General features: G+C 45.1%; 1 protein-coding gene across 1 annotated transcript in view; it reads left to right on the top strand.

Annotated features, from left to right (window-relative positions):
- Positions 1-4,791: 4,791 nt before the first annotated feature.
- CSMD2 (CUB and Sushi multiple domains 2) overlaps positions 4,792-20,604 on the top strand; it is a 290,338-nt gene continuing 274,525 nt past the window's right edge. The window contains 3 exon segments of the mRNA XM_074162076.1: positions 4,792-4,851; positions 4,854-4,979; positions 4,981-5,296. Coding sequence (XP_074018177.1) covers positions 4,792-4,851; positions 4,854-4,979; positions 4,981-5,296 — 502 coding nt within the window.

The raw sequence follows: 20,604 nt of genomic DNA, 5'->3' as shown, positions 1-20,604 counted from the left end.
ATGATGTTTTGTTTGGACTTTAAGAACTGGACATGTGCTAGTGCTCGCTGATTTCTAGCTGGATTTATAAATTTTACTTTTTCTGTTTTGGGAGCATACAGTAAATATTATCCTATTAATCTCAAGAGCATGCTTCCCTCTCTTACCATTATTTATCCTGTGAAACATGATTTGGCATAAATTTTTCTGTGCTAAATTCAGCTTTTCTTTGTAAAGATCAGCTGTTTACAGTAGCTTCCTTATAACACTTTAATTTTCGATTTTGCTTCTTTGAATGCTGCTTTCACTTCTTCCTGTAAATATTTTGATGCGTGTGGTTGTTTTTCTTTAAATGTTGTGGGGATGCGAATGGAGCAGCTGCTTATGGTGCTTCAGAATTTGAAGTGGTCGGATTTCACGGGACACGCTTTTTCCCCAAAGAAAATTGGCTATAGTGGAAAAAAGTGGGAATAATTTGCCTCCTTAGGAGGGCGTCAGACAGCAGTCGATGTGCCCCGTGCCCCAGGCTTTCGTTTCAACAGGCTACAAAAGTCCAGTTTGGAAAGGCGTAAGAAGGAAAGCAGCCGCCTCTCTCACTAGGGCTTGGGCGATGCTTAGGGATCACTCACGTGCTGTAGGTGACATTGTCCCTCTGCAGGGTCCCCGGTGGCTGTGGGCAGAGCCCGTGCGGCAGCGGTGGCACCAGCGAGGGGGGCTGCAGCTCCCCAGAGAGTCGTTGAACGCGTTTCCAGATCTCGTGGCAGACCTTGTCCAGGCTATCCTGGGGAGTGTTGCTGTGGATCCAGATGTGCCGAGGGAAAGGTCCCAGTGGGAACGAACCTTCAGATGTTACTGTTGGAGCTGAAAACCTGTTCCTCCCAGCCAGCATCTTCCAGCCTCTTCACGTTTGCAAACGGTCTTTTTGAAGAGGTGGTTTGTGTTGGCAATGAGTCGTGGCAACCGTGGAACTCCAGGGCCTGGCAGCTGGTGGGAAGGGCAACAGCTGGAAATGTCCACTGGGCTTCCAGCAGCAGGAGTGGAAATGGCAGCGCTGTGTTCTTTCATGGAGCTGAGAGTCTTCTCCACCATAAATCTCTAAATTATATACTCCAGTCTTCAGTATTCAGCTGTCCCTCCCTCCTTGTACCTGAGCTTCTCGTGTGCCTGCGGGTGGTGAAGCCCCATGGAGTGCACAGAGGACTGTCCCCCTGGTCCTTCTCCCTTCTCTTGCCCTCAGTCCCTCATCTTCCCACTGACACGAGATGGAAGAGCAGAGCCCTTGTGCGAGGGAAGCAGTGCAGACAGAAGGGATGCTCCTGCTTTAGCATTTACTCATTTTGCTACAGCCCAAGGAGGAGGAGCAGCATTATCCCTGTCTGAGACCCATCTAGTAACACACTTCATCCCTGCTCCAGTGGTTTGTGTCCCTGAAACTCTTCACAGCCCACTCTAGGTCCCTCCACAGAAGTCTGATCTATCAGGAGAGGAGAGAAGGGACTGATTTTGGTGTCCAACTCTCAGTAGCTGAACCTTCTACCTGGCCTCCTTCTGTTTGTGCTGTGAACATCTCTGAGCCCATGTGCCACCCAGGTTTCTCGGGCCCACAGGGCTGATGCTACTGCAGGGTTTCTAGGCATGAGCTTCTGTAACTTCTCCAAGTTTCCAGAAGCACAGTGGCACTTCTGCCCTTCTGTGATGGAGAGGGAGAATGTCTTTAGCCACCTTGGGAGCCCTTCCATGGCCATGGAAAAAGAACTTTTTCCAGTTTTGGAGCTTATGTGTTTTTCAGCATCCAAGGCTACAGGATTTTGCTTTGGGTGCTGTCTCTTTTCAAAACCGTCTGTGGCATATTGGGTGCTGGGCTATAAAATTTGTTCTAGATAAGAAAACAGAAGGCAAAGGGTTTTTTTTTTTTTTAAATATGAAAGATCTATGCACACCTTCAGATGCAACCGCTGTGTATTGAATTCTTTGCTACCAAGATCATTACACTCTACACTACGATCTTGGCTCTGTACTTATCTCCTTTCAGATAATCCAGAACTGGGCTCTCCTGTCGTGTGAGTTAAATAGTGACTGCAGTTTCTCGCTAATAGAGATACTATTCATAGTTATCTCTGGTTATGAGCGGATAAATGCTCTTCCCCCCCACCCCCAATAGTGATAATACATGGTTAAGAGAGAATAAATGAAAGACACGTGTGGCGGTTTAGTGAGATGTTTTGGGTTATTTCCCCCCCTACCAAATTACTGATTGTGGTACTTAAAATTTTAGGGAACATGGTCACGCTCCTGGTGCGAATGTCTTCTGTCGTTCCTCCTCGCAGTTGTGTTTCTGCGCCAGGGTGCTCTCTGCATCCTTGGAGCACGATGCACGTGGGAGAGGGGGGGAGAGAGAAAGAGAAGAGCCCTATGGATGTGGCTTTGTGTCAAACTAGAGGGAAGAAGAGGTTTTGGCACTTGCTCTGTTTAATAAGTCCTTGATTTTTATCAGACTGTGTTTCTCTTCCTGCAGGAAGCTGTTGCGAGAGCTCAGTTCACACCTGCGCATTGCTCCCGGCCCCATGGATTAAACTGGAACTCGGGGATGTTGCCAAAACATTTATTTTGAGGAATCACAGAACAGATCAGAGGTACTGTGAACAGGGTGAACTACTGTGTGATAAATGGAATATAGAAGAGTCAGGTAAATATCTGCAGGGAGCGTGGAAGGCAGCAGAGATGGCAGGCTGGGTGGTGGCTGCGGGTGGCAGTGCGGAGCTGGGCTCCCGCTGGGGCTCGCACTGGAGACAGGATTTCTCTCTGAGCAGAGGGAATTTTGCAAGGTGAGAGGCACAGTGAGCGGAAGGGGGTTAGAAATGGGCTGGTCACCACAACCCGCAAACGCCTCCCTCCTACTGATGGGTTGTAATCAAAGAAGTTGGTGATTTCAGGGATGTTGTGTTCTCTATTCGGTCTTGTCCGCCGAGCAAATAAATGCAGTAGTTTTTTTTTGGAGAGAGTTAGAGCCTAAGCCTTAGTGATTTTGAGAAGGAAACTTCCTTGGGAGGAACCCCTTGATTTGCCGTAGATATGATTTTATTAACCCCGGAATAAAGTGGGATTGTGTCTCCTCAATGCCTGTATTATGCCTGTGGATTGTTCCATGCAGGGCTGGCTGACTTTGGCTCAGCCCGTACCCTGTGCAGCAACCAAGTCACATCTTCGGCTGAACGTGATTTTGGGGTGTGGGGGGGGATTCTTTGGGGTGAAGAGCTATGTGAGGGGAACCCAATGTATGGAGCTGTGAAGTGTGGTACCCTGTTCTCTCATCCTTTTCTGTTTGGATCCGTGCCTTTGAACAATAAGGTCTATTTGAATAGGACACTGCAGTTTAAACAGACATAAAGCAACTCTTTCATGTAACAGCCCTGGTTGCCTTGGCTCTTGGCATCGGCTCCCAGTGTAGGCAGTGGAAGGATTGAAATGCAGAGGGGGCACAGGGAAGGGGAGTGAGAAAGGGGATTGATTTGAGGGTGGAGGGACAGATTTGCAAGCCCTCGATATAATTTGTTTTTTAGCTGTCAAATAAGCTCATTCAAGGCAACCGGAACAAGACTGAAGAAGGGGGTTTTGCAGCAAGAAACTGCAGCAAATGCAAAGCGCTGAGGCAGGGGGATGGGTGGCGAGTTGAGCCCCCCCACACCCGGGCTGGGCGAGCCGGAGGTGCCTGGGTGATGGAGGGTCGGTTCTGGTCCCCTCCGGCCCCGGGCGCTGTGGCCCTTGTGCCTGGCTCCGCATCCTGGGGGGGCAGGGCTGGAGAGGGGGGGTCTGGGTCTGGTCCCTCTCCTGGGAGAGGGGCTGCTCCTGGGCTGTCAGAGCAGCAGGGAAACATCGAAGGAGGTTCTTGCCGGGAAGGGGGGAGGATATTTGAGGATGCCTTTTCTTTAAGCTTTGGTGTCACGTTCGAGTTATTTTTCTTGTCCATAGATCTGAGCATCGTTACCAAGATAATTAAGTTGCTGAATACGGTTTTAACGGACTGCATTTTTTCCCCATCTTGCATGCAGCCACAGGAATGAATGTGCTAATAAATGTTAAAAAAATAAAGGGGGGGTGGGGTGATGGGGGTGATGCTGGAGGAGAAATACCCCTCTCACCAGCCCCATGAAGGGGCAGCAGCAGTTACAGCCAGGCATGACTGTAGGCTCGGTGTCGGGTGGGGGGGTGAACAGCCTTTCGCACCCCCAGCATACCTTCTCCTCCTGAACCAGTCCTACCAGTGCCAGGTACTGCTCTATTGCTGGGATCCATGCTGTGAGGACAAGATGCAGACTTGGGGAGGGGAGGTGGGGGGGGGGTCGGTTCTCTTGTGATCTCTCTTGTGTTTGTAACAAAATTTGCTTCATCACAAAATTTGTGTCAATATCATCAAGTTGTTTACCCGGGGGGGGGGGGCTGCATCCCTCTGGCAGATGTCTTTAGCTGCGATGTACCTGTGGGGGTACATATGCATCTGATGCTTTCCTCTGTGCAAAATGGGGGGCTGTGGGACTCGTTCCTATATGAGAAACCTGTAGTGTGCGTTTAAAAACAAATACAGGGCTGAGGCATAATTTGTTGGTGCTGGTGGGGCGGGTGCTGGTGGGAGGACTGTGCTGCGTTTGGGGAAGCAAAGCTGAGGCAGATGGATTCGGTGGCTGCCCAGCAGCCCCCCGCCACGACACCCCTGCCCTCTCCCCTCCCCAGCATTTAGCGAAGAGCAAAGATATGGGAACGATTAATCAACTGGCTAATAAAAAAGTATAAATCCCTGGGGACTGTGTGCTGCTAATGCCGAGGAGCTGGCTCTGAGACAGCCACCGGGAGGGACGAGCCAGCCCTCCTCTCCTTTCCTTGCCTCTCCTCTCCCCGAGCTGCTGCCACACTTGGTTCATTCCAGCTGCAGAAGCTCAGAGCCTTCCATGCGGTGGGATTTTTTTTTTTCCTGGGCTGAAAAAATTAAAAAAAAAAAAAATAAATCACAAGCCTGACCTGCTTTCCCCCCCCCCCCCTCTTTCCTCTCTTCTCTTCATCCAGCCGAGCCGAGGACTATCCCAATCGCAAAGGGGAAGAAAAAGGGGGGAAAACCCAACAACAACAACCAACCCCCAGCACGCCCCATTCCTGCTGCCCTTTGACATGCAACCTTCCTCGGGATGGGACAAGCCGGGATGCAGCTGCGGCTTCGGAAGGAACTGGGGAAAATTGGGGATCTTTGCTGTGATGACGGTGGAAGTGAGCTCCTGGAGCCGGGTGCTGCTGCTCTCCGTGGGGCTGCTGGCTGTCTCGGTGACGGGTGAGTGTAATGGAGAAAGCTGGCAACTTTAGGAGCATTTTTCTTCCTGCTCCTTAGATCAAAGGACCACTGTTAATCCCCTCTTGGGGGGGGCGCGGGGGGAGGATGACACTGTGTGTGCATACACTTGTGTGTCAGCACATGCTTCCCTGTAGCATTCAATAAGGAGTATATTTTCTTTAGCCCTTTGTGGCTTTGTACAAGATAGTTTCCCTCTGGATCCTTTGGGAGCAACAATTTTAAGCGCTGGGGTAATAAAAGGTAGCTTTATTTGATCTCATTCCCCTTCTCTGGTGGGACAAATCATTTGTGCACCATTGCTGTATGATATGCAAGATGACTGTGAAAAATGCCATCACGGTTTCCCCCTCTGTCGTTCCCTTGCATCTTAATTCAGTATTTCACTACCCTGGTGTTTGCCCATAGCTGATAAAATAGATTTCAGATGCCTTGCATGAAGATGGAAGCACTCTTCTCTTATTCCTTCTGCCTTTCAAGTTGATTATTTCTTATATATGAGCTCTTTGGCCTCAGCATCAGGGTGGTTTTTTTTTTTTTGTGAAATGTGTGTTTATTGACTTGAAAGATAGGGAAAAAAAAAAAAAAGGACTTGAATTTGGGGGGAGTTTGCTTATGTCTCCCTAGTTTCCGCAACTGCCCTTGTAGCAAAAGCATATCTAAGGACTGAAGTTTATTTCTGGTGTAAACAGCAAATATTTAGGGACTGTCCTTATGTGTGTGTAGGAGGGGGAAGAGTGGGAGAGCTGAGTGCTTGGCAGCGTCTTCTTTCAACACTGTGCAGTGCCCCGATTTGCAAGAGTATTGGAGCAGCGTTTGTCTTGTCTGCTGTATGTCAGGCTTGAGGAATGTGTGTTTGTGTGTTGATGTGTATGAAACCTCCATAGGTTTTTTTAGAAAACTTTATCTGGACTGCAACACTGATTTTATTATGTAAGGCAGATTCCTCTAAGGAGATCCAGAATAAGTATTAACTGCTCCTCCTGAGCACTCTTGCAGTGGACCTGAAGAGTTTTGCTAACTGGAAGTACCTATTAGGAAAGGGTATAAAACTACCCAAACAATCTGCAAGCCCAAATTAAGGATGAATATTTATTTTGGCCAATGTTTTTCCTTTCTTTAGCAGGAGCATTTAGCCTGCACACAAGAGAGAACCATTCTAGCAGCTTCTGTTGTGCTGTTCTGATACGAGTAGACCAATGTAGAGAAGCCTAAATATATGACTTACTCTATCAGGGGTTTACAGCTTTTTTTTCTTCTAAGCTATCCGTAGCTTATTCATACCAGAGCTTCCAGGCTTCTCTCTGTACCTGCTTGTTTGGTCTATAATCCCTTATTCTCAGGCCCCGTGCTCCCTCCTCTCTGCATTTACAGTGCTGGCTGTTCTGGATCCTTCACCCAGAGGTTGGTGCTCTGTGGTGTTTCTCTTTGTGAGCAGAAGAACTTCAAAGGCTTTTTGGACCTCACTTGCTTTTTTTATTTGCATCGGAGTTAGAGGCATTGGTCAGTAGATCTTTTTTTAACAGATTCTGAAATCCTAGTAATGATCTTTTTGTAAAGCAAGATACCAACTTGGAAATCAGGGCTTAGTGCTGGATATCCAGAGCACAGGGAATGCAGAGTGAATGCACCCACCTTTTGCGGGGTCCATGGTGCTTTCAGGGTCTAATCTCAGAATGTAAATTTAATCTGGGCTGGAACTTCTAGTACCTTCGCTGAGGAAATCATGAACCTCTGTAGGACAAAGTTCCTCAGAGGCTTCAGTTCTAACCTCGCCTTTCCCAGGGCTGGTGTAGGTGGTAATAACCAAGAGTACCCATAGTGTGGCAGCAGAGCTGTATATGTGAAACTATCAGTTAGTAGTTCTGGCTGTCTTAAAAATAAAAAGGCAAAGAAACCCTACTTGCATCACATCAGTTGTGCTGTGTAGTCCTGTTCCCCAATAATGTCCTTCTAAAAAATGGCACAAAGAACGTGCTTTCTTCGGATGCTGCTGTGGCTGAAGGCAGGGTAACGCAGCTCCTGTTAGTGCAAAGGGTGACCGAGCTTAGGGAAGGTGGTGTCTTGAGATATGAAGTTCATTGTGTGTGTGGGGGCTGGTTCGTATGGTGTCCCCTTTTAGTTTTAAGGGTGCAGGAATGATGTGACAGTATTTTGAGAATGGTGGAGGGCACTGAGTTTGTCTTTGGCCGTGAATTGATTGTGGTCCATGCATGGCCTCTCAGAAACACAGTCTGAATCATGAGTCTGAAATTGTATTTCTCGGTTGTCAAAGCAGGTAGACACAGTATTTCTTTCTGTTCCCCTCAGGGTCATTAGCTGCGCGTCGGCACTAGAAGGTGCATTTGGGGTGTGTATGGATAAAGGCAGATGCAGTTTCTTTTGAAGGCCTATTAAAGGGGGTCTTGATACTGTTATTTACGCACTGTGTTCTACTCATTGGTATCCTGTTTGTACTGGGCTGTGGAAAGATGCACTGGCTTGATACATAGTCTAATCAGTTTAAACCCATTGTAATTTTCTTTTGTTCTTGATGGGAAATGGTTTTTGGCAGACTCTTCCTCTGAAGAGTGTTTATGAATTTTGATGTGTGTGTATTTATGTTGTAAGTCATCCTTTCATTTTATTCTGTTGTCTTAAATCTCCCCAGGATGAAGATTGATTCAGGGGCACTTACTCTGCCAGGGAAGGAACTTCAGTGTGAAATACTCAGTGATTTCAGTGTATTTTTTTTTTAAGGGGTAAGGGTGTGAGATATTAACTCTCTGAAGTGGTAGATAGATGGTTTTTTTGTAGGAGGGAGGGAAGTGAATAGTCACCAGCCTGATTACATTTGATTGTGGCATATGATGAAACTACAGTATTTTATGGCAATAGCTGAGCATGTCGTTTTGATGCGAGTCCTACTGTTGCTCAAGCAGAGGGGATTTCAGCGCTGAATGGAATGAATGGTTCCCATGTACTCATTGATGCCTTGCTGTTGACTTTTAGATGAGATCTAGTGAAGAAATTCTTTGCTGTGAGGGTGGTGAGACCCGGCCCAGGTTTCCCAGAGAAGCTGTGGCTGCCCCATCCCAGAAGGGGTTCAAGGCCAGGTTGGACAGGGCTTGGAGCAACCTGCTCTAGTGGAGGTGTCCATGCCCAGGGCAGGGGGGTTGGAACTCGATCTTTAAGGTCCCTTCCAATTCTAACCATTCTATGATTCTTTTGTTACTGGAAAGGAGTAATTTATGGAGAACGTTTAGAGGGTGCAGATGTTTGGAGGGTAGAGCTCTTTTGCTTGGGGTCAAGCTGGCTTCTTGGTCCTTAGAGAGGTTGGGAACACAGAAGGCATCATGGTGCTGTACATGCTCCTTGCCCTTGTGGCTGGGAGACAGGATACGTGATTGAGTCCATAGGATGTTGGGGACACAATTCCTGCTGTGGCACCATAGGGAAGCGATTTCACTTCTGTCTTCTTGTTCTTTGTATTAATTGAGTTCATCATTTGGGGTAGAGGAGGCTTTCCTTTGCTGTGCAATCGTTCGGTGCCTGTCACTCTTCTTTGTTGTTGTTGTCATGGCCTCTCAGTGCTGCTGAGGAACATCTAAGCTCAACCTTTTCTTGATACTGAGCTCAGTCTCCGTCATGGCAGATATTCCTAGGGAAATTCTGTGTCCAGCTGGTTGATGGTTCCCAGCTGAGCCAGTGGTTCAGAGGTGGATGTCTGCTCAGCTGAGCCTCGGTGGCTGCCTTCCAGTTGTCTAGGGGTGTCTGTCAAAAGAAGGCGCGTGTCAAAATGGGTGCAGGGAATGTGACCCAGGCAATCTGCCACAGATCCCAGTGGATATGCTTTTTGCCAAGGTGGGTTAGGGCTCAGTGTAGCTGGGCTGTCGATCAGGTGATTGTTTTTAGTGTCCCTGCTATAGAGAATACATTTTCCTGTGCAGATGTGAGTGTCTTAATCTACTTCCAGGCACAAATAAAGAATAATTCCCCCTGCCCAGTTTGCTGTTAACCACTTCCACCAGTGCTCCAGGGATCAGCAGCAGCTGAATTCCTGTGTGATGCTTGAAGAATGTGGCTCTTGAGAGGCCAGTTAGTTGTGAGAGGCCAGTTAGTTGTGAAATGCCCCCCCAGCTCTTAAATTTGGCATAGATCTTGACCAGAGGAAATTGTTATGATAAAATTGAGGGTTAGACAGTCTTGGGGGGGAGGTCAGGCAGCGCGACCTCTGTAATGCTGATGGTGGAACATCCAGCCATAGCAATATGAGAGTGGGCTGGGGGGTGAGTCTCATCTCCATGCTGCTTCCATCAGTTTTTTTTTTTACTAGTGGGACCTTCTTTAGAGAGAGAGAGGATGCCTTCATGCAAACTTAGGTGGTATAAAGATTTTGGGGAGAAAGCTGCATGAGATGTCTTTGTGCCCGTAGTATTGCAAGAGAAGTCTTACTAACTCCATTTTTATCAAAAGTATCCTGAGACATAGGGCTGGAGTAATTTTTCTAAGGCTTTAATGGGATTATAACAAAGCTATGTTTAACTGAGTGGATTTTAAATGATACTTTTTTACTATGCTCCATGTTTCTAGGCATTGAGAGGTTCAGAAATACTGTGAATAGGCCTAGATTTGAATTAGCCTTTTGCCTGATAGAAAGTAGAGCAAACTCAAATGGAAGGGGAAAGATGAGACTTTAATGGCTACAAAAAAAGAAATGATTAAGCTGAATTACAGAGATTCTGTACGGCTTGAATTGATAAGTCAAGCACCGAGTTGTCTATTTGACATATGCAGCAACCAAAAATGTCAGAGGCAGTGGAATCACACGCGTTGGCTCTAGTATCCCGGTGCAGGCTCTGTGGGTGCTGGTGGGAAGATGCAGATGACTGAGGGGAAGGTTCAGAGCATCAGGCTTTGAAGGGGTGCAAAACCAGGTAAGTTTTTTCCTCCACCCAGAAAGACTGGCCATAGGAACAGAGGTGAGCTCATCGATCCTGTGTGTTAACTGTGGTTTTATAATCTAGCTCAGTATTTTAAAGAAGTTTGTATATTGCTGCTTATTGAAAAGTTTCCATTAAAACCATATTTGTTGAACTCCAGTATGTACAATTGTCACCTGTATATTACAGTGCGTGGGGCCAGTGAGGCTTGTATGATACCATCCAGTAGCCTCTTTCAGAGTAGAGGCAAACACAGAATTTAAGAGCTTCCCTAATAAAGCACTTTTAACCTGTATCCGTGGTAAATCCAGAGTTTTGGGGGCTGTGGAAGTGTCAGGGAAATATGGTTGTTGCCTGCCCAGTATCTTCTACAGGTGCCAGGCCACAAAAGCCACCTACAAGTCCTTTTCGACATGATGCTTTGAAGGAGTGGTATCACCATGTGCTCCCTCTTGGTCCTCCCTGCCCCAGGCGGGGACATGGGGGGAACTTCTGTCCCGGGCAGCGTCTCCCACCCTTGGGGGGCTGCCTGAGGAGCTGCTCTGAGGTGGAAAGCAGCAATGTGCTTTCCCGAGTGACATGCAGAGGGTGGTTTGGGGAATTCGTGGCAGAGCTGCGAACGCGTCAGTCTCAGCCTTAAACACCAGATCTCTTTTCCTGCTTTGTTTCTTAATTCGTTGCGAAGGAGCATGACGCTGCTTGTTGTGAGGTGCTTTCAGTGCAGCTCTAAGGTTATTTCTGAGGCCGCCTGTGGTGTGTGAGTGCCTGCTTTGAGAAGTAGGCACTTGCACTGCTTTCAAAGAAACCAAGATACAGAGATTAAAAAAAAAAGTGATAGTAGCACCCACAGTTTCCGTGTTTACACAATGTTTCTGGAGGAGTGAAGTACAGTGCAATTATGGAAATCAATGTACTTTGCTTGCAATAAACATGATGCATTGCATCAATCTGCAAAATATATGTGCTTCTGCCATGCTATGCAGTGGCAGACTGATCTGATAGTGGTTAATGTGTAATTGGGAAAATCCCATTGATTAAAGAAATCAAATTAACTCTGTTTCAGTCTCTTTGCTGCTGCCATGGACACAGCCAGCCCGAGTGGAGACAGTATGCTGCAGGGAGCTTGTATGTAATTTTTTATTACCTCCCTTGCATGAAAATGGAAAAGAGGGGATTTTTGGGTGGGGTTTTTTTTTTCCTGCCTTTTCTTGTTACTTCACATTGAACAGTAAGTTGCTCGTTCTTTCTTCCCAGTGTCAGGTGCATTCCCTGATTGAGTCCCTTGCGGGGGTGGTTGCAGTAATTTTCTATCCGTAGGAGGTACGGGCATCCCCACCATAGGCATAACCTAACTGCCTGGTTTCTGCGTGCAGGCCACTTGTCTGCTGGATGGAAAGAGAACTGGGGACTGTGTCAGAGTCCTGCAAGTGCTAGTGACTTCTGAGAGGTCAAAATAATCGTGGAGTAGGGAGATGTCACTGGAAGAGAAGAAGGGTCTTGCAGTAGTGAGGCCTGGAGCAGCTGTGGTTGCCTGGGAGATGTGTGATAAGGGAGTAATTAAAAAAAAATACAATAAAAATCCTTCCCCATTATTGACTGCAAAAATCTACCTGAAAATTAACTGATGGCCTAGGTTTGGGGGCCTTGGTAAGGTATTTAGTTGAAGGAAGAAGGACATGATGTGAAGAAACATCTGTGCAATGTGGTATTAGTATATTTATAGTACGGTAGACTCAGCAGCTTCATGAGCAGTGATTCTTACGTGCTTAGTGAGATGTAAACGTACAGTCAGAGGCAGCCCTTGCCTGGAGGAGCATACAGTCTAAACTATCAACAAGTATTGGATATAATTCTTGAGTGCTGGAGGATTGCGAAGGTGGGTGGAGACCACAACAGAGGGGCTCTCTGCTGCTTACACCAGGCTTGTCTACGGACAATACACGATAAGGGCAACCAGTGTCACCAGAAAACGGCTTTATACTTGTACAGACATCAGACTGGTCTTGATAAGAGTGCTGCTGGGCAGACTCATAGGCTGGAGCTGCAGCCAAGGTCTCACAAAAGCCCTGTACCTTAACCCTTATTGGCATTTGGGTGTCCTCCTTAAAAATTCTGGGTGACCTCAGGGGCAGTTCTTTCTGTCCATGACCAGAAGGAAATTAGCAGCATCCTATATCCTGCTAGCAAATTTTGGTTTTGGTTCCCTCTAATGTAAGGAGACATAGATGCTCCTGCTTCGTTATCAGCGCTATAAGAGAAGGGCCGGGCAGGAGCAGTCTGTGCCCGCAGACTATCTGCTGTAAGAGCAGGAGAGGCAGAGGAGGATGCAGAAGGGCTTGCCCAAGGTCAGGCAGCAGGTTGCTGGCAGAGCTGGGAGCAGGCACTAGGTCTCCTGGCTCCTGGCTGTTACTGCCTGCTAAACAGCAGCGCAGAAACACCGGGCTGTTGCTTCCAAGAGAGATGCTTTTGAGATGCTCGCTCTCTGCAGATGAGGTCTGAGCTGTGTCTGTGCTAGCGGATGTGAAGGCATTTTACAGTTGTTACACTGAAACAGAACAATTTCTCAATCCATTTATCAAAATGTCTGCAGTTCCCATTTCAAGGCAGATAAAACAACAATGAATATCAAATAAAGGTGTCTTTATCCAGAACATTTTAAAACAAAAGAAAGAGAAGATTGGTTCTTCTGGCCTCTGGCTTGCATTTGCTCTTTGGAATGTAAAGTCTACTCTGTCCTCTTGAAATGGCTTTATTTGGGTTTCATCTACCTGCCTTAGTGCCACCTACATTTCTTTCAGTGTAAAGAATTTAGCCACTTCTCAGCTGTCAGTTCAGTAGGATGTGGACTAACAGGCTGTTCTGCCAAACCACGGTTACGGTCCGATAGTCCTGGCTCCGTCGGTGCCCACAGCTGGTTTTATTAGAAGGTGCAAGAAGTACAGCAATAGACAGGAAAGATGAGTTAATCACAGCCAGAGAATTAACCACAACTGGGGATTTTCTGGTTCAGTGCTCTCCTGTTATTTGCACACTCTCTTGACTTGCAGAAGTCATTAAAGCCCAGTTCTTGCTGTTTTCCATGGCTGTTGGCACTTACAAATCCTTGAGGGTGTGAGCCTTAGTCATTCTGTTTCACTTCCCCATCTGTAAAATGGGGATAAGTAGAATTTGCAAAATCCTGAAATGATTTACAGATTTATTCTGCAGAGAGATCTTCGGATGTTTGTGAAAAGCTTTCAGCAGATACAAATTGCACTAGGTTGATTAGCTACACAAGTTTTATGCTCTTGGTTCTCTCCCTTGATTGCGTGGAGTGAATTCAACCATTTCATGTACAATTTGGGATTAATTGTGAATGACATTCTGAGGTGAAAGTTGTCTGTCTGCTGCTGAACTTTAAGTAGTAAAGTACTCATGGCAAAAAAAAGTCAGAAATATAATCAAATGCAGTTTCTGTTCCAGCAAGGATTTGCACGGGTCGCTCGGCTCATCCTGTGATTCAAACTGTATCACTTGTAGAGTTTTTATACATTTATATCCACGTTTTTGCCTTTTATTGAAAAACTGCAGCACAGCTTTTCAAAGCGTAGTGTGCTCCCATATAGATGGGAAGGTGGGAGACTTGTAGAGGACAAAGAATTTGCCAGAAGCATCGGGGAATCGGTTACTAGTGTTTAGCAGCAGAAGCAGGGTGTTGGCAGGAAGGGTGGTCTGGACCTTCAGGTTTTAACCTGCCACAGACTCTCCAGCTTTGAAGCAGTTGCTTAAATTGTATGAGCTTCAGTGCTATGTCTATGGAGTGGAAAAATTAGTAGTATCTTACGTATTATGAGGTGAATGTCTCAAGGATGGCAGAGAGCGAATAGAGAACTTGCTTCCTAATTATGGTGTATGTTGTTTATCAGCAGTTTAGCTTTTTTTTTTTAGTTAAACTAGTGAAAGCATAGTTTGAAATTTTTTTATGACATCTATGTCATTGCTTTGCAGCCAGAGGGCCTGAGGTGGAGCTTATTCCCTGAAAGAGCAGGATGAGTGGGTTTCCTCAAGGTTGGAGTTGGTTTTTTATTCGTAGAAAGTTTGCTGAAGAACTTTACAGGGACAAGGATGTGCTGTTGTGCGATTGCTTACACGCTGTTACCCCTCTCCCTGGCTCTGCTTCTGTTACCCGTGTATGTTCCCACACTCCCAAGATCTAATCCCCTGTGAGGAGGACTCTTGTCACTGCTCCTGGCCGACACGAGCATCACTAGCCGGCAATTTCAGCATCTCGCAGAAAAGCTGGTGTTACAGTTTGAAAATATAAGGATGTCCTGGATCTCCTCCTGTTCCCCAGTGCTGCCTCCTCCCCGTTCCATAACTCCGTTGTCAGCAGGGTTCTTCCCTCTCCTCAGGGCTGTGGGGCAAAGCAGGATCGGGTCCTTCATTAGACGGACACTTGATCTGTGGTTGGTGAGCAGTTAAAGCCAAGTTGGAGGTACAGAAAATGGAAGCTCATTTCTTCTGTAACAAAGGCACAATTCAATGTTCCTTCCCCGTTTGATACACTGAATAATAATATCAAGAAAAATATATTTTCTCCCAGAAAGGAAATCTCCTTCAGAAGGATAATGAAGCCTGGTGCTTTTCCAAAGCTGATGCCATTTTTAAAGATGCTACTTGCATCAGGCAGCATATTGTTTATATCTCTGGATTGTTGTTTTGTCTCCATTAGGGAAAGGGTAGGCACTGATCCTGGACACTGGACATCTGTCAGCAGCCATCCTGGGATGCTTTCATTGAAGTCAAGCACCACTTGGAGAAGGAGTCTGTAAATATTAAAATAATCTCCACCTGCTGAAATAATAAGCATTTGAAGGATAGGGAGTTTGTCCCTGATAGTGTTGGGTTTTTGTTTCTAATGTTGGGTCCCAGAATGATCAAAGAGGGATGATGTGTCACTGGGGTGCTGGCCCCTCTGTGGGGTTACTCCCTTTTCTGAGGGTCCGGTTCCCTTTCTGCAGGCAGTGCTGTGGTCTTGTGCAAGTTGTGTAGCTCTTCAAAGGATGGTAAAACAGCTGTATTGGAGTTTCTGTCCTTTGATAGGGTGTTTTAATGAAAATACCTTTTAAAAAAAGCCCTGTCAGGTGCTCCTGTGCTGAGGGAGCAATGTATGGAATGGTCCCCATGCTGCAGATAGCATATAGCTTAGGCCTGGAGCTAAAGCACAGTGAAACCATGGTGGCTTTTTGAGTGAAGTTCTTGGATCTTAATCAGGAAGAAGGATCATGTAGTACCTTGAGGGTTTCTCATAGACCGAGGTATCTTCAGTAGCACATGCAGCGCTGGTTTCTTTACCTTGGCAAGATTTAACATTCGAGAGACAGCCCTGCAAGCCCCATGCTGTTGGTGCCGCTTTGTCAACAGCTGGGTCGGTTCAAGCTGAAAGAAGTGGTCTCAGGAAGAGCAAGTTAATTTCACTGGATTTAAAGTGCTCCAGAAAATAATGTTTTATGGGAGGGTGTGATTTGTTCCTGCTAAGTGCTGCGCCGGTCTTAAGTTAGCGAATAAATTATGACCTTTTTTGCCTAGGAATCTAATACTAAGGGCTATTATGGGGAGTTTTTTCCCTTCTTTTCCATCAGTGCAGTTAGCAAATGAGACTCTTTACCAAAAAAAAAATACCCAATTTGAACCGACAAGTCAATTCAATTCACCCCTTGTTAACTCTTTGATTGAGAGCTATGTAGATTGAAGAAGAAAGGTATTGATCTGCTTTTGGGATTGAAAACTAAGATTAAATAGAATATGTCTCAGGGTGAAAATGAGGTTTTAAATGAACGGAGGAGGTGAAAGAAAAATAAGTAGTGCAATATAATGTTAATGATAATGGAAATAATTCTGAGTTTCTTTGTTGGTTATACACGGGTGGGGGTCACAGGATACAGAAATAGTATGGCAATGACTTGGAATTTGCATATGATTAGATTGATCCACTGCCACTGGTGGGAATATTTGTGTGCGAATCGTGACAGATTGGTAACTGCTACAAGAATTTTTCTGAATTGGATCAGAACAGGATGAAAAGTCTGGTTTTGCCGATTCAGAGCATCCATCAGTTGCCAAAATTATGTTTGGACAGAGGGACATTTATTGTTAGGACAGAGCTGATAGTTTTCAGTGAAGAATTTAGTTTTTGCTGTTGTATACTTGAAATCCATGTGTAAAGGGACTGAAAATTTCAATATAATTGAAATGTTTCAATTTTTTCTACAGATAATCTGTTAGAAACCTCTTGTAGCTATTTATTGTTTAGAGCGCATGGCTGTCGTCTTATTTTTTTCCCACTGGGTGAAGTGAATTGTTAACTTTTTTGTGTACCGTCAACTTCTGTTGACTTTCATTGATTGCTCAAGGTGACAAGTAGGCATTAGGTAATAAATATCAAGTGCAGCAATACTTAAAGGAAGTGAATGTGAAAGTGCTGCTAACGGAATCAAGTAAAAATTGGATTTATATCCCAACAAAAATTCCCCGGAGAAATTGCCTTCTGTTTGCCTCTTTTTGTAATTCAAATATGATAATGCAAGTGCAAGCTGTTATAATACAAATGCCTGGCAGAGTGTTTTGTTGGAAGATCTCAAAGCACTCGTAAACACAGAACACACTTCTCTGTAGAGAGTGTGGGGAAATGAGAATTGTGGTAGAAGTGAAGAGCTTTTAATAAGTGGAGTCTCTGCTTACTCAGGACTTTTTTTTTTTTTAATATATCTGAAAGGATAAGATTCTGGTCACTTTAGTGACAGCTCGGTTGCTGGTTATGGCATTAGCTGCATATTTGAAGTCAGTTCTTCTGTGTTTCCTACAAAACTTCTGTCTCCTTTCTGTTCTGAGCTCCAGGTGCTAAAAATAGATGGTGGCCCCCCAGCCACTACCGAAAATGTATAGTGGATTTGTGTAACTTCTCTGCTTTCCATGTAGTTATAAATGCGTGAAAAGATAACCTGATTACTCTATTGATGTTTAAAGATACAAGCTAGAAACTGAAACATGGTGGGGAGGGGAAAAAACCACTTGCAACTCTGAGCTTAGGGCAGATTTGTTTCTAAAGAAGAATCTATATCTGCTGTATTATTCCCTTTAAACTGTCACTTCTCTGTCAGTGTAATGATGAAATTGTTAATATTGTGAGAATTTCAAGGACTGAGGTCTTCTAAATTATTAGTGAGAGGAGATTTGTAGTTAGGTCAAAGATCTCTCTGGGGACAAGTTCCATTCCCACTGGCCTTGAGGGAGCATTGAACTTTACAGATGGACACACAGCTTCATAACTAATAACGGCAAATGAAATTGCAGCTACTTTTAAGTCTTTTCATGATGACATGGATTTGGTAATGGGGGGGGGGGGGAATAGAGACTACTAATGAAAATTTATCATGAGCAAATCTTTAAATTAGACCTTCCCTGTGATTTGTGAGATGGATTTCACCTTGAACCTTATTTCACCTTTCTTACATTTTTTTTGAGATAAAGGAGTCCTAACACCTGAGATGAAAATGAGTTTGTGTTTGAGCACAATGGATAAGCCATTTAAATGCAAATATTCTTTACTGGAAAATAATTGAAATACAAATTGGAAAAAATTGTTTTGGAGATAATAATTAGCACCTTATAAATGAGACTGAGTAAAAGTGCTGCTTATGAGTGGAGTCTGTTTGCAGGGGTTTGTACAACTGTTTTTCATCAAATCAGTTTCCTTTTCCTGAGTTTTCATTTGAATTGTGTGTTGAGATGAACTGCCAGGTGAAATGCCAAACTTTTGGGAGCCGGATAAAATCTGAGGTTCAGAAGATTTGTGTGCCAGGAATCGCAGACAGAGCAGAAAACCATGTCTGCCCTGGTCGTTTTTATAGATGTCTGGACTGAAGGTGAGGAAAAGTTACATCCTCCCTGTGTTCACTTTACAGATGCAGAGAGAAAATAAGAGTAAAATTTTAAGAAGCTTTTGAATCGTTCTGAACGCTTTCATTGAGTCTTGGACTCCTGGGGCAAGATTTGCAAGGATGTTTAGGTGCCTAAATATGTGTATACTTGCCCAGTGGGGTTTGGTAAGAGGCTCTGTTGGCTGCAAAACTCAGTGCAAAAAGTTTGTAAATCTGGTCCACTTAAGTTGCTTTTGAAAAAAGGACTTGTGGTCCTTTTGGTAAATTTGTTTTGGTATTGTCAAATCTTGCCCAAGGGAGTTGCCTGGTCTCTTTGACACTTTGCTGTGAGTCCAGGGGCAAGGCAAGGGTCTCCCAAGTTCCAGTTTAGTGCCTTAACTGTGTGTTAAACTGTAGTTTCTTAAGGTAGCTCTTGGGTTTAGCTAAGTAGTATGTGACCTTGTGTGGTGTTAAGCAAAGCCCTTCTCCTGTTACCGGAGTAGGAGTCTCTGGCTCACTCTGAAATGGGATGCGTAAACCCTGACCGACGGTGGGGTTCAACTAAAGGATATTGGGGCAACTGAAAAGGCATGAAGAGAAGCCACAGGAAAACCCAGTGAGGCTGTTACGGGCACTAGAGACGGCATGGGAAGAATATGCATTAATTGGTTAATGCTTGTGAAGTGCTTTGAAGATGGAAATAGCCATATAAGTGCTTGGTATTATTATTATGCTGACAGTGGCTGTGTAGAAGAGTCGTGGCGCTAAGGGAGCAGTCAAAATTGATTAAGAGACAATTTTGAAAGAGAAAGTTTTGAAGGGAGGAAATTACATCCCTTGAGAAGAGGCCATTCTGGCTGAATATTGGGATAACTGTGTTACTTCTCCAAGCTGAGGAAATGATTTCAAGTAATGGATGGTCTGCACAAGATTCCCAGTTTCATCAGGAATTATGCAGCTGTGAACTTTTGCAGATAATTGCTGTTCTTTAGGTTGTTAATGAGTGGCTGCTTGTGAGGGGTGGAATTGTTGCAGGCATTAGGGAACCCAGTTGTTTAGGCTTGTTTGGGGGTGTGAGGGTCATGTAGTGCTTAGTTTGAAACTGAACTTGCGAAATCTAGTTCCACAAAAGCAGTCAGAAAACCCTGGAGTTTCTGGATTATGAATCACAAAAGCTTTAGTCTGTGTGTGGGCAACTCCAGTGGGTCTTGCAGCAGAGAGGAGAAAGAGTTGATAGGATTTCTATAAAGCATTGAGGACCCTTCATTAGAACGATGGGAGTGGTCTGATGCCTTTTGAACCCAAGAGACTCAAACTGAAATGGGGTGAGGTTGGGAGAAGAACGGTCAGGGGAATGGAGGGTGCATCTCAGAAGAGGGAAAGCACAGAGTTTATTTAGCCTGGCGAATGGGGTTGCAAAAAACTCGAATTATTCTCTATAAATACATCTAGGCCTGGTCTGGGGTGGAGCAGCCAAGCCTGTGCCCAGTGAGAGGCTCTTGCTTACACTCGTTGTCATGGCAACCAGAGTCAGCTGACTGGGTTGTTTACCTCGGGGAGGCGTGGACAGGTCAGGTGACCCAAACTGACCAATAGGGTGTTCCCTTCCCTCTGCCCCCCCACTCACTATAAAAGCTGCGGGAGCAAAGGGGTCAGGTTGGCTCCTCTTCAAGGGTTCTCCTTCTTTGATGACTGAAGCCCAAGGAAGACCCTGTGAGTTTGTCTATCCACCAGTGTGTTCTGGAGTCCAGTTCCCATCCCTCACTGAGACCAGTCTGGATCTTTCCTAGTGCCTGCCGGTGCCATCTCCCTGGGAGCTTGATATGGTTGTATATATGTTTCTATATATTGTATCTATTTCATTATTTCCTTTTTATTTTATTATTAATATTCCATTAAAGTATTTTAGTTTTTTCTAAACTCATAACTCTCTCTCTTCTTCCTGTCCTTGGAGTGAGAGATGGGGGAGAGCATCTGTCATCTTGTCATTGGCCAACTCAAACCATGACACCAGGTGAAAACAAGACAGGGAGAAGGACTGCTTAAGCTAAAGGAAAGTGTTGGTGTGAAAGCAAATGGGCTTCAGCTGGTGGTGAATTAATTTTAGGTTGGAAATTAGAGTAATGTTTACAATCATCAAAGCAGTAAGGCTCTAATGCAAATCTTCTGGTGGGAAGTAGAGAACAGAAAAGCTGATATCTATAAATGGGATTGTATGGTGTGATTGCCAAACCTGGAAGGAGATGGTATATAATTACCAGGAGAGTGTTTTAGTTCTTTAGCTTTAACTTTTTATCTCTGTCTGTGTACACATACAGATGAACACACATCCACGTACGTGCTTTATAGTCCTGTTTGTAGTCACTTGCTGTATCTCTGCATTTTTCTAACTGAGGCTTAAACTGGCAAAGAACACTCCACATTTTATTTGCTGGAGACTCAGCCCAGGCCCAGCTGTCGATCAGCGTGT

This window comes from Numenius arquata, chromosome 21 (assembly GCF_964106895.1).
Source record: "Numenius arquata chromosome 21, bNumArq3.hap1.1, whole genome shotgun sequence".
NCBI lineage: Eukaryota > Metazoa > Chordata > Aves > Charadriiformes > Scolopacidae > Numenius > Numenius arquata.
Note: the sequence above shows the minus strand (reverse complement) of the source record. Positions and strands in the feature narration are given on the sequence as shown.